A 13,704-nucleotide genomic window follows, 5' to 3' on the forward strand; every position below is an offset into this window, starting at 1 on the left:
GCTAGAGGCACTGTGCTGTTGGAGTCCTGAGGTTTCAGATGCGCTACAAGGCCAAGGTCCTGACTCCTCCTGGTTAATAAAAGTCCTGAGGAACTTTCTGCAACAGCAGGGTGTGAACCCCAGTGCCCTGACCACATTCCAGTTCCATTACTATCCTACCTCCCTGAAACGCCTCCTGGCAGTGCCCCCACAGAAAGTGTTCACTGCCCCTCTTAGGACATGGCTGTGTAGTGTGACTGGCTTGGTGTGTGTGATGCTGCCCTGTAGTTACTGGCTCATAGAAAAGGGAAAAGCAGCTAGGGGAGATCTCCTTTGGCTAGAGGCATGTGATTCTGGAATTGAAGGAACCCGGGTTTAGGCTTAGCTCTCTCTGCTTGTGTATGCAGGTATGTGATTTATATAATAAATATATCTGCTGTCAGACACCATTGTGGGACAGACTAGCTGCCATGTTCCAGCTCTGAGGCTGTATATTGGTGGCAGGTGAAGTAATCTTCATACTAATATGGCATTAGTTTAATAGAGGCTGAACAACCGTAGCTCCATTGATTTCAGCGGGAGTTGCAGGTGATCAGAACCTCGGGAAATCAGGCCAATGAGAAAGGCTATGAAATGCATTGGGTCTACTTGGGAAAGAGGCCTTAGAGCAATAACCAACTCTCCTTATCATGTTACCCTCTTTCCACTGTGCTTATCATTCCTTTTGGTCTCTTTTCTGCAGTGATGCCCAAATTTGAAGTGCTGGTGAAGCTGCCCAAGGTGATCAGCATCCTGGAGGAGAAGTTGAAGGTGACAGTCTGTGGTCTGTGAGTATCATTCTTATATTCACTCCTTTTTGGTGGGTCTCTCAGCCCAATTGCTAATGAAGCCCGAGCTGGGAGCTGATATCAATATGCTTTAAAATATTTCTTAATACAGTTTTTGGGACCTATACACAAAGGCATCATGGCCCAGGGCCAAGAAGTGAAATGCTTCCTGTAAGGCTCTGTTTATAACAGGCTAACAAGCTTTTCATCAACTGCTTTGTGGAGCACTTTGAGCTCCACCCCTTGTGGGCATAACACAAGAGCTATCCCAGGTGTTCTGCAGTTGTTGGTTGCAATGCTTGCGGAAAAGTGTTTGGATCAGGTCCAGTAGGACTGGTGCTTTTAACAAAGGTGTCTGCATCATTGTTGATGGGGAAACTATGAGGCAACCCTAGTTCAGCTAGTTCACCTAGTGCTGCCCCGCAGAGCAGTGTCTCATGTTTGGCAATCTCCAGAGTTCATGCTGAGCACTCTGAAATGCGCGGCAGAATGCACTGTGACAGTGAGTTGCAAGAAGTTTGGTATGTAGTAATTTGGTCAAAAATAGACACTATGCAACATGCAGACAAGTGATTCAGCTAAGCATTTCCAGCAGTTGGTATTCTTGCAATTGGTTCTTCAAGACTGAGTTCTGTTCTCGGCTGTACAAGAAACATGGCAAATTACTTCAGTAAAGTTGGATGGGATTTACAGAGGGACAGCTGGAAGCTTTGCCCCTCATACAGATGCACACCATTTATCTGGATCTGTTGAGGATACTCTTGGAACAGTACTTTTATTTCTTGGGTACTCACTGTCCAAGTTAAAATGGAGGGGACTTAGAGAAGAGTAACACAAATAATGGAGGGGCTGGAAGGATGTACTCATGAGGAAGGACAAAAGAGCTAACAGGCTAAATCAGCCTGATGCAGGTAGGGCTTACTCCATAGCTGAATTTGAGCCCAATATGTTAACAAAGCTGTGGCCACCAAGCACTTCCCTCTTATCACTAGGCTGCATCCTGGAGAATAAACAACCCTGCCCAGGTCCTTGTGGGGATGGACTAACCATCTCTCCATCTCTTCCATGTCACTAATGGCCTTGGTTTTCTTTCACCCCTCCCTGGTTATAGCTATACCTTTGGAAAGCCAGTTCCTGGCCTTGTGAACGTCCATGTATGCCGGAAATATAACCAGCCAGGCACCTCCTGTTATGGTGAGGATGCAAAGGCAGTGTGTGAGGAATTCTCTGGACAGGTGGGTCATTGCTACTCTGGTGCGTGGGGTGGTGTGAGATGGCATGGATAATAAAACTGTATATATGATGTGGGTACAATCCTGCACTGACAGGGAGCTAGACTGGATAGATTAATAGGGTTTTTTCCATGAAAACACTATGGGATACCAGACTAGATGTACCAGTAATAACGGATCTGGACTCCTTGCCATTGCAATGGCATCAGGGACTAGTGCACCCCAGTCCCTCTTATTCTCTGCCTGTGGCACATAATAGTCTAGTCTCCTAATTTTGGTTGTTGGATGAGCATGCAGCTACTGGGTGATGTTGGCAGCAATGTTGCTGTATATTTCAGAATGTTCGTTGTCAGTTTATGGGCTTTCTGAATCTGGGGAAAAAAAACCCTGAACAATGAAAACGTAGTGTTTGCCAATTTCTTTTTTCTCAGTTCAGTGGGTGGGGATGGGTTTTCTGAGTATGGTAAACCTTACAAACAGGAGAATAAGAGACAAAGTCTCGAAGAATTTTGTTCTTCTTTGTCCATCAGGCAGACAGCCACGGCTGCGTTTCTGAAGTGGTAAAGACCAAGATATTCCAGCTCAGGCGAGCTGGGTACGAGGATAAAATCCATGTGGAAGCCAAGATTAAAGAGGAAGAGACAGGTATGAATTGTATGGAATTGCCAGGGCTGTGTGGGAAGCCCAGGACTGGAATAGCAGGGGGGCTGCAGGGCAGGACTGAGAGCAGGGCCGCCCAGAGGATTCAGGGGGCCTGAGGTCTTCGGCAGTGGGGGGCCCCCTCTGCCGAAGACCCAGCACTTCGGTGGTGGGTCTGGGGTGGAAGGACCTGCTGCCGCGGGTCTTCGGGACACTTCGGTGGAGGGTCCTGGAACGGAAGGGCCCCCCGCCTCCAAATTGCCACCAAAGATCCAGCACTTCGGTGGTGGGTCCTGGGGCGGAAGGACCCTCCCCCCCCACTGCCGAATTGTGACCGAAGACCCGGAGCGGAAGAAGCTCCAGGGGCCCAGGCCCCAAGAGAGTTTTCCGGGGCCCCTGGAGTGAGTGAAGGACCCTGCTCCTGGGTCCCCGAAAAACTCTCATGGGGGCCCCTATGGGGCCCAGGACCTGGGGCAAATTGCCCCACTTGCCCTCCTCCCTCTGGGCAGCCCTGACTGAGCTGTGTTGGGAGCCCAGGGTGAACAGCAGGGGGCTGCAAGGCACGATTAAGATGTGTTAGTTCACGACCCCTCTTTTTTCTCTTCTCTTGCAGGGGTGGAGTTAACTGGGAAGGGCTCCTGCAAACTCACATCCACCATTAGCAAAGTCACCTTTGAGAAGATGGACTCCCATTACAAACCTGGGATCCCCTTCTTTGGGCAGGTAGGGAACCTCTGAAACCACAAGCAGTTAAATAACATGTGAGTATCAAATGAGTGTGCCACAGAATCTGCAGTCACAGGGTGGTGGTATCTCCTCTCCTTCCATGGGAGCTGCCGGATCACAGTATTTTTAACACCCAGTGCCTTTGCTTCTTTGTCACAAGTTCTGACACCAGCATTTCTGCAGAGTAAGACCCAGGGTTGTGCAAAGCTGGTTATGCTCAAACTGAGCTAGAGTTTACCTATCTCTGTGAGACCCCAGCCACTCTCCTTGACTGTCCTGAGGGCCCAGAGGAAATGCTTGTGGTGGAATTTTTCCTCTGGTACTTCGCCTACCCTTTTCTGTTCTGAGGATGCCTCCTGCTGTGTTGAGTCAAGGTGCTGCTTCTCTAACTCTTCAACTGTTTGTGAAACTCACAGCTCTGGGATGTGTGACCTCTGAGCCCACTGTGCACTCGTCTGACCCACAGGGAGTGATGAGAAAGATACAGTGAAATGAGATTCAGAGATTGCATTTCCCACTCTGGGCACAGGGTGTTGTCCTCACCTCAGACACTTCAGTATTCTCTGGCATATTCATTGCCACCTGCTTCTGAGAGTCCCTTAGCAGATTCCTTAACCACAATGTGTTTCACAGCAAGCACTTTTCATGGTGATGGAGTAAAGGGCCAGTAAGATTGTGGGCACCAACTTCCTTGCCTAGTGTAAACATGGGGCATTGGTGTATCTCCTTTAGGTGAAGCTGGTGGATGGGACCGATGCGCCAATCACCAATGAAATAGTCCAGATTTCCGTGGAAGAGAGCGGCTATCAAGTCAACTACACGACGGATGATCAGGGGCAAGCACGGTTTGCCCTGGACACATCTAAGTTCAAGTTCGCCTCCATTGGGCTCAGAGTGAGTGGCTGAGGGAGGGCGAGGAGTTACTGATGAGGCTTCAAGGGGAGTATCCTTTAGGGATTTATGTAGCTTTTCTGCTGAAAACAGATATCCTCTCACCCAGAGAGTGTGTGTATATATCTATATCTCCTTCATATCTGTGAGGTGGTAACAGCCCTGCCATCAGTTGTGTAGCCACATATGATAAACACAATTATCTTGTACTTTTGACCATCTCACTCTGCCCATCAGTCCCCATCCCCCAGGACTGATTCCAACATTCAAAACCTCTGAGCTGCCATAAAAAAAATCAACCTGCCACACAAATGGCTTCTTTGCCCCAAATGTAGAGTTTCCTGCTGAGATTGCATTAGCGTGAGATGCAACATCAGAATAAACAAGCCTTAGTATGTGGCCTATCTTATTGTCCAAACATATAACAGGTGGAAAATAGACTCGTTCTCCGTTATCTCACCCTCAAAGAGGGAACGTTCTATGATGCTTGATTTTTTTAATGTAACTCTCTTGTCCCAGATTAAAAACATTGAAAATGTCCACAATGTAGCAGAGACATTTTTGAAATTTTCAGAGATCATAGGGAACAATTTCAAGAATCTCAAATCAGACAGGTTAAAATAAAGAATGGCAAGCCTATGGGGCAAGCTCAAGGCATTAAATAACTTCCTCCTGCAAATACAAAGTAGTTCTCTCCTCTCTGCTCTCAGACCAAAATTCTCTCATCTCCAAAACTGCTGTTCAGTTCAGATTTTAAATTCTGTGGGTACAAGGTAAATCATTCGTAGTTGTCTGTAAAGTTCTTAGCACACTTTTGGTGCTATACAAATAATATGTCATAAAAATAATGGGCCAGCTTTCCTATGGATGTCAATGGCAGCTCTGGCTGAGTAAGGATTTTTGGATTTGTACTACTATTACTACTAAAGAAAGAAAAAAAGAATGTGTCTTGTTTTGTACATGGCAAGGAGTCCATGTCCTCTGTGAAGGGCCGGTGCAACCATTTAGGCAAACTAGGCGGCCGCCTAGGGAGCCTAGTGGTTGAGGGCACCTAAAAGCCCTCTCAGGCATGAAGGTGGAGTGGAGGTGAGCTGGGGAAGGGGGTGTGGGGAGGGTCTCCTGCAGTAACAGGGGGCCGGGGGGAGGAAAGCGCAGGGGAACTGCTCCCCATCCGAAATCACCTCCACTCTGCCTCCTCTGCTGAGCACACAGCCCCTGCTCTAAGTCTCCTCCAATTGGCGCCGCAAGACTGGGAGGGGAGGAGAATTAGAGCAATGCTGGCATGCTCAGTGGAGGAGGTGGAGCCGAGGTGAGCTGGATCAGGCTCCCCGGGTGGGGTTAGCTGCCGCGGTGGGGGGAGTCTCCCTGGGCGGGGTTGGCTGCCATGGGGAGGGGCTTCTCAGGCAGGGTTAGCTGCCATGGGGGAGAGTCTCCCCGGGTGGGGTTAGCTGCCCCAGGGGGCTCCCTAGGAGGGGTTAGCTTCTCTGGGGGGTGGGTGGGAGGGGCTCCCCGGGCGGGGTTAACTGCTGTGGGGGGGTAGCTGCTGCGGAGGGGGGCTCCCCAGGCAGGGGGGTGGCGGGTTCCCCGAGTGAGCAGCAGATAACTGAGTTTCCTTGGTTATCTGCTGCAGGAGGCGGGGTTTGTGTGAGGTGGGCTCAAGGTGGAAGTTTCACCTAGGGAATGAAACTTCCTTGCACCGGCCCTGCCTCTGTGGATTTTATCCTGTGAAATGCTGAACACCCTGATTTCCTATTGACTCCATGATGAACAAAACACCCAGCACCTTCCAGAAGCAGGGCCAGATCCAGGGTTTTTGCTGTCCCAAGCAGCGTGAAGGGAAGAAAAAAGCCACGATCGGTAGTAGCTCCACCGCATCGCTTTCTTGATGGCAATTTGGCGGCAGGTCCTTCCCTCCGAGAGGGACTGAGGAACCCGCTGCCAAATTGCTGCCGAAGAGCCGGACGTGCCTCCCCTTTCTGTTGGCCGCCCCAAGCATCTGCTTGCTGCGCTGGTGCCTGGAGCCGGCCCTGTCCAGAAGCAGGCCATTATTATCTCGCTCTTTTAAACACATGCTGTGAATTTCAATTCCATTTTTAAATGATTTATATAAATATTTTCTCTGCTACCAGGCAACTCATAAAACAGGCACCTACTGTTACGACCGTTCCTGGACCAGTCCTTCATATGAATTGGGCTATTTCAGAGCAAAGCGGTTTTACTCTTCAAGTAACAGCTTTCTCAAAATAGAGCCTGTGTCAGAGACACTAAGCTGTGGCCACACTCAGGAAGTCCGGGTGCACTATATCCTGAAGCCAGAGGCCGTGGGGGAGCAGAAGGAAATCGTCTTTTACTATTTGGTAAACTTGGACATACTGCTCTTTGTCTACCTATAGATGACGCCAACAGATAGGCCCAAGCGCCTGCCAGACAATCAGTCCCTGGACAATAATTCTAGGTGGGGCCACAAATTGTGTGTGGCCTGGGGCAAGGACTTGTACCTATATTACCCATAATCCTTCACACTCTTTTCCTTGGGCTGATGCCCTTTGCTGAGCCCCAATACTGGGTACCAACATTTTATGAGGAGAAGAAGAGGAACTGGGTTCTATTGCCCCTGATTAAACACAAAGAATTTTGCTAGCAGGGATCAATAGAGCAGCTCTGCTGGCTCCAGCCACCTGAGGCCCAAAATTCCTGACATTCCTCTCACAGGTTCCCCCATTCTAACGCCTCTCCTACTCATAATACCCATAACAGGAAGGCTTCTTCTTCCATGCAGGTGATGGCCAAAGGAGGCATTGTGCGAGCAGGGACTCAGGCTCTGGCTGTGGAACATGATGATGGTGAGCTCTCACCACCCCTTCCCTTATCTTTGTCCCGGGAGGCTAGGCCACTGTGACTGAAACACAGGCTGCTTCCATATGCAGTGAGAGAATCATCATGTGCTATCCCCTGAGATGGGGGAAAAAAGAGGGGGAGAACAAATTTCTTTCCTCTATAGCCATTCTAGCTCTGCAGCTCTGGCTGAGCTCTAATCCCCCCAGCTCCTCATATCTCCTGACTGATATATTCTTTGTCACTGATGTCAGTCTCAGGAGACTCTCATCTTGAGTAATTCAGGCTGGATTTGCTATAACCCTTGGGTAGAAATCGCACCCAATCTGCATCCCTCCTTCAGCCACTAGGCTCTTACAAAATTCTCCTTTTTATTTTTTGGGGCACGTGGGGCTTCTGGGTTCCTGAGGGACACAGTTAATAATGAGAGTCTATAAACTAGATTGAATCTCACCAAACTTATGTCACCTGTATATGCCAAAGCAGTAAGAGCTGATGTTATCATCAACAAATCAAGATCCATTCCCTGTGTTTCCATGTGGTCAAAATCCCAGCTGTAACAAGTTTGGCATGAAAGGAAGCCTAGAGACTCTAGAGAGGTGTGTGGCCCTGGCCTGGAGCCAACTTCCTGTAACTTAGCTTTTCTCTCTTGTTTTATTTGCTAGTTAATGGGACCTTCTCACTGATGCTCCCCGTGGAGTCTGATATTGCTCCCCTGGCACAGATGCTCATATACACCATTTCACCCAGTCAGGAGCCTATTGCTGATTCAGTAAAATTCAAGGTCGAAAATTGCTTTGCCAATAAGGTGGGTGTCTTGATTGAGAAACCTCCAATTCACTTGAAGTCATTGATTAGAGAGCAGCAGCAGTTTGTATTTATTTATTTAGATTTATGAACATTAAAACAGTCACTTATCAAATGCTCTGGGTGATTTTATTGTATATTAAAAATAGCCCTAAGATTAAGCCATTTGTGGTATTTCAGATGAGGTGAGGAGGTGGAATAGATTTCATAGCCGAAGGGTCCTCCCAGACAACACACTACCAAGAGCCTCTCCTTGTAAAATTGACAGGGCTCCAGCTCTAGCACCTCCACTGATCTTCACTGGCACTGTGGGATGGCAAGGGATGTGGGTTAGCCAGGTAACCAGATTACAATCTAGTTAGCTTACTACCATCACCTTAAATGCAGCCCAGTAACTGACAGGCAATCAGTGCAGATCATGGAGGACAGGTAACAGCCGTACAGCCTCCAATCAAGGGACAGATCTAGTTCTTGCTGTATCTTCTGGCTTGTTCCCTCCATCCTACCAGCATCACTTTCACCTCCTCCATACTGAACTCCAACCAGCCTACCCTTATCCAAGCCACACGCTGTATCAAGCAGTCAGTAAAGCATTCAGTAGCACTGACTAGATTGGATGAGACAGAGGAGAGCTGGGTGTCCTCAGCCCATTGAAAGACCGTAGCCTATGCCCTCCTAATGACCCCATATACTCTTTGAAGAAGAGAGAGGACAAGATGTGCCCTGTGCAACCCCACACGAAAAGGCCCTCAGAGCAGAAGACCAATTGCCCAAAACTACCCTTGGGGACCCGTCTGAGAGACAGGCACCAAGCCACCGAAGGGCTTCTCCTCTTCTCCTAGGGTTCACAGGCAAATGAATGCCCCTTTGAAATCAGTAGAATCAAAGGTGGTTGACAGTATCCACTTGGACACCTGTACCCAGACCAAAGGTATTTAGGTGCCTAACTTCCATTAATTTCAATAGAAGTTAGGGATCCAAATACTTTTGAGGATCTGGGCCCTGATCTTTATTCATCATATGGAGATCATCTACCTAAGCAGTTAGTGCAGTCACTATACCAGCTCTAGGTCTGTACCCAGGTTGGCCCGTGTCAAGGGGAGTCGAGGCATCTAAATGCTGTGAGAGCTGTTTCACCGCAACCTTCTCAATAATCTTAACCAAAAAATGGAAGAATAGGTACTGGGCCGCAGTTAGCCAGCTTGTCAGCATCAAGTGACAAGTGAAAGCCACACAGTAGCTTCTTTAAGAGAAGCTGACAGCCTGGGAATGTTGACAGTTTCCACCAGGCCCCAGCTGTGGACCCAGTTCTTCCCTGGTGGCCTTCATCAGCCAGTGAAGACATGGGTCCAAAGCACTGCCTGTGTGGCTCAGTGTATTCCCAATATCTCTAGAACCTCAGTGAGGATCACTGGCCTAAACTCAACAAAGGGAGGGCTTTGTCAGGTGATAGACTGAGGAGTGGGCCTTGTTGCAGTGCTCTTGCAATCTCCAGCTGATGGATGGATTCTTGGGAGCTATTACCCATCTGCAGCATCCAGGTCCTAGGCTGTTCTTCATTTTACCAGGGCTGCTGTAAAATCAGCTCCCTGATGGCCCACAATCCTTCCTGGTATATCCAGGATGCAGCATAGGCTCTGGGCCCAGAGCACAAGTGTGTCCACTGTACAAGCAGAGCCAGCAACCGCTTGTGGTAGTGTCACGGTGTTCATGGTAGCTATAAAATCATGAACTGAGTCATCAGTGTGAACAGAGAATTTACCAAGCACCGATTGCTCCAATGCCACCTTAGAGAGTAACTGAATGTCAGTAGATAATAATGTATATCTGTATGGGGAGCCCAGCACTGGAATAGCAGGGGGCTGCAGGATCGGTCTGAGGGGCATTGGCAAAGCTGTGTGGGGAGCCCAGGACTGGAATAGCAGGAGGGCTGCAGGGCAGGACTGAGGGGCATTGGCAAAGCTGTGTGGGGAGCCCAGCATTGGAATAGCAGGGGGGCTGCAGGGCAGGACTGAGGGTCATTGGCAGAACTGAATGAGGCAGTTCCAGGACTGAGTTGTGCTGCAGGACAGTGTGTGAAGGTATCTGGAGAAGTAGCTCCTCTAACTCCTTTCCTGGGGTTGCAGGTCAACTTGAATTTCTCACCGGCCGAAGGCCTTCCCGCCTCCGACACTCACCTCCGGGTCGGAGCCTCCCCGGGCTCCCTGTGCGCCGTCCGTGCTGTGGACAAGAGCGTCCTTCTCATGAAGCCTGAAGCCGAGCTCTCTCCCAGCTCTGTAAGTGATCAGCAGATGCAAGAGCTGGTCTTCTCTTAGGGGCTGTGGTAGCAGAAAATGTAGCAGCCTGGTCCAAGCAAGACAACTCAGTGCTGAGGAGTGGCATCTACTGGAAAAAAAATTCCTTCTGTCCATGGGAAGGTCTTAATGCTGTCCTGCCCTTATCTTATCATCTTTCGCTAAAGTCATAGTATAATTCCCAATTCTGAACCTTAGCGTCCAAAATATGGGTACCAGCATGAATTCCCCTAAGCTTAATTACCAGCTTAGATCCTGTAGTGCTGCCACCAATCAGGACTTAGGGTAGATTGCCTGAAAACTCTGGTCTCCCCCAAAACCTTCCCTGGGGACCCCCAAGACCCAAATTCCTTGAGTCTCACAACAAAGGGGAATAAACCATTTCCCTTCCCCCTCCTCCCCTCCAGGTGTTCCCTCCCTGGGATCCTGGAGAGATATACAGATTCAAGCTCCGTGAATCTAAACAAAGGGATTCCCCCTTCTCCTTTCTTCCTCCCAGATCTTTCCCACCCTGGGTACACTAGGAGATCACCGTGATTCAACTCCTTGAATCACAACACAGAGAAATCAGGTGGGTTCCCCCCCCGTCTCTCACCTCCCTTCTCCTTCCCTGTTAAGTACAGACTCAATTCCCTTGAGCCAAGGGGAAAAATCAGACAGGTCTTAAAAGCAAAACTTTTAATAAAAGAAAAAAAGAATAAAGAAAATCACTATAAATTCAAGATGGAATATTACAGGGTGTGTCAGCTTATAGAAACTGGAGAAAAAAGCCTCCTCCAGCAGAAATACAATTTAAAATACTTTTAGCCAAATACACATTAGACCCCTACCAACCAGATACACATTTGCAAATAAAGCAAAAACAATTAAAAAGACTAAACCTCCTTTCTACCTTTTGTACTTACTAAATTGGAATAGAAGATTAGAGAGCCTGTAGGTACGTGTAGTCACTCTCAGAGCCCAGAGAGAACAAAGCAAAACCCAAAAAACACAAACAAAGGCTTCCCTCCACCGAGATTTGAAAGTATCCTGTCTCCTGATTGGTCCCCTGGTCAGGTGGTTGGTTCCCTGTTTGTTAACCCTTTACAGGTAAAAGAGACATTAACCCTTAACTATCTGTTTATGACAGCTAGGTAAGAAGCAGAGAACCGGGCACCGTTTAGATTCCAGGAACTTTTTCAACTCCTTTGGGATGCTACCATGTCTGGAAACAGCCCTGGCCAATGGGGCTGCTGATTTTCTCCTGTTCAGGGCCTATTATCTACTTATTTATTTACTTGTATTGGTGTAACACCTACAGGCCTAGACCAGTCTCAGGCACTTTACCAACATATAGTAAGTAACAGTCCCCCCATAAGAAACAAGGGCCATTGGTATGAGCATTAGGGCCTTTAGCAGGTACTTTGATATAGCAGATCATAACAGCCAGAGCAACAAACTGCCCTCAGCCAAAGCAGCTTCCCTCTTTCCTGCTCCCTGCTCTGTAGTGTATTTACGGCTCTTGGTTTATTTTCTATCACTTCCACCTTCTCTCTGTATATAGCCGTCTGTCTGTCTCTGCCTGTCTGTCTCCCCCCGCGGTGTTTCATGGCACTTGGTACTGATGAGGCCAAGTGACGCAGTTCTGTTTGCCCAGGTGTATAATCTGCTGCCAGTGAAGGAACTTCAGGGGTATCATCATGGTACAGACACGCTGCCGATGGATCCCCAGGAGGAGTGCATTGCCGCAGAGAAGATAATTGTGAATGGAGTCACCTATGCTCCACTGTCGGAGCCAGATGAAGAGGACACTTATAGCATCTTGAAGGTAAAGTCTCCTCATCCTGTCCTTGTGCCTGTGGGGAGATAAGGACATTTAAACCTCCTGTGAGTGGCATGTGGTGCAGGGCTAGTTTCTCTGGAGTGCTGATCATGGAGTTGTATCTAGAGCAAGTACATAGGTGGTGAAAGCTTCCACCATGCACTGGCTCTCATCAATGTGCTGCAGGTCTGACCTGGAAAAATCAGGTGTGAGCACCTCTAGGGCGAGGCAAATGTTGTCTTCATGGGCATTTCAATCCTTGACCTCTCTTCCAAGGCTGCTAAAAAGGGGCCTATTAGTGCTCATGGTGAAGGTGTTCTTTGTAAAGGGAGGCATCTGCACCACTAAGAACTGGCCTAATACTCACCAGCTTATTTCACATAGCAATGAATAATCAGTATATAGGAACACCTTGGAGTCAGTGCTGATTTGAGACTAAATTGGAACTGGTGGACTAGAAACAAAATAATCCATGTGCCTTTACCATCCTCCAAGACTAACGAATGCCCTCTGAGCTGGAGCTAGATTGGAACAAGACATCTAGAGATAAGACTCTGTATTTCATTCCCTGATTCACCCACACCTCTGACCTGGGGTTGGATTGGAAAACGGAACCAGTGCGCTAGAGATAAAAGGACCCTGTATCCTATTCCCTTACCCCTTTGAGCCATCCATTCTCTCAGACCTGAGACTGAGTGTCACCCTGTGCTCTATGGGTAAGGCTAAGATTTCGCAAGGTTATTTTTAGTAAAAGACACGGACAGGTTACGGGCAATAAAAGAAAATTCATGGAGCCGGTGACCTGTAGGGATAGGTAGGAGGGGGAATGGAGTCCTAGTGGCTGCAGTGGGGGTGCAGCCATAGGGGGCACACAGCCCCTGCTCTGGAGCTGGCAGCAGCTGTGGGACAGGGGTGCACGGCCCCTATTGCAGCTCCCACGAAGCCCTGGCTGCAGCAAGGGGGGAAGAGTGTGGCGGGGCAGATGGCTCTGTGAAGCTGCAAGGGGGGCACGTGGCCTCTGTTGCAGCCGCCGGGCAGGGGTGCATGGCCCTGGCTGCAGCCTCCACCAAGCCCAGGATGCTGCGGGGCTGAGGCACACTGTCCCGGTTGCAGCCCCCACAAAACCTGGGACACTGCAGTACTAGGGCACATGGCCCTGGCTGCAGCTCCCAGCAGAAGCCATGAGGCTGGGGCACACGAACCCGACTGCAGCCCTCACCAAGCCCAGATGCCGCAGTGCTGGGGCTTCAGGGTCCTGGTTGCAGCCAGCCCCAGCTGCAGGGCAAGGTCACACAGTCCTACCTCCACCTCCTGAAGTGTAGAAATCACAGAGGGCTGGTTAAGTCATGGAATCTGTGACTGCTGTGACCTCCATGACTAAATCATAACCTTACCTATGGGTGATAGGCTCCATATCCCATCAAGGAAAAGTGTCAAGGTTTCATCATTGCTCATTAAACCCCTAATACTGGTGTATGCAGTGGTGTTGTAGCCATGTCTGTCCCAGAGCAGGTGAGTGAGGTAATATCTTTTATTGGCCAATTGGTGTAAACTCAAAAACTTGTCTCTCTCTCACCAACAGGAATTGGTTCAATAAAAGATATTACCTCACCCACCTTGTCTCCCTAATACTGAGGTCATTTTCAACCTCAATAGAAATAAATAACAAAATG

General features: G+C 48.9%; 1 protein-coding gene across 1 annotated transcript in view; it reads left to right on the plus strand.

The window, feature by feature from the left end:
• Positions 1-13,704, plus strand: part of LOC127046284 (alpha-2-macroglobulin-like) — a 53,108-nt gene that overhangs the window by 12,072 nt on the left and 27,332 nt on the right. Inside the window, exons 7-16 of the mRNA XM_050943130.1 lie at positions 722-806; positions 1,918-2,041; positions 2,569-2,683; positions 3,291-3,400; positions 4,136-4,297; positions 6,424-6,651; positions 7,074-7,137; positions 7,795-7,937; positions 10,063-10,212; positions 11,867-12,037. Coding sequence (XP_050799087.1) covers positions 722-806; positions 1,918-2,041; positions 2,569-2,683; positions 3,291-3,400; positions 4,136-4,297; positions 6,424-6,651; positions 7,074-7,137; positions 7,795-7,937; positions 10,063-10,212; positions 11,867-12,037 — 1,352 coding nt within the window. The remainder of the gene's footprint in view (positions 1-721; positions 807-1,917; positions 2,042-2,568; positions 2,684-3,290; positions 3,401-4,135; positions 4,298-6,423; positions 6,652-7,073; positions 7,138-7,794; positions 7,938-10,062; positions 10,213-11,866; positions 12,038-13,704) is intronic.

This window comes from Gopherus flavomarginatus, chromosome 1 (genome assembly GCF_025201925.1).
Source record: "Gopherus flavomarginatus isolate rGopFla2 chromosome 1, rGopFla2.mat.asm, whole genome shotgun sequence".
Lineage (NCBI taxonomy): Eukaryota > Metazoa > Chordata > Testudines > Testudinidae > Gopherus > Gopherus flavomarginatus.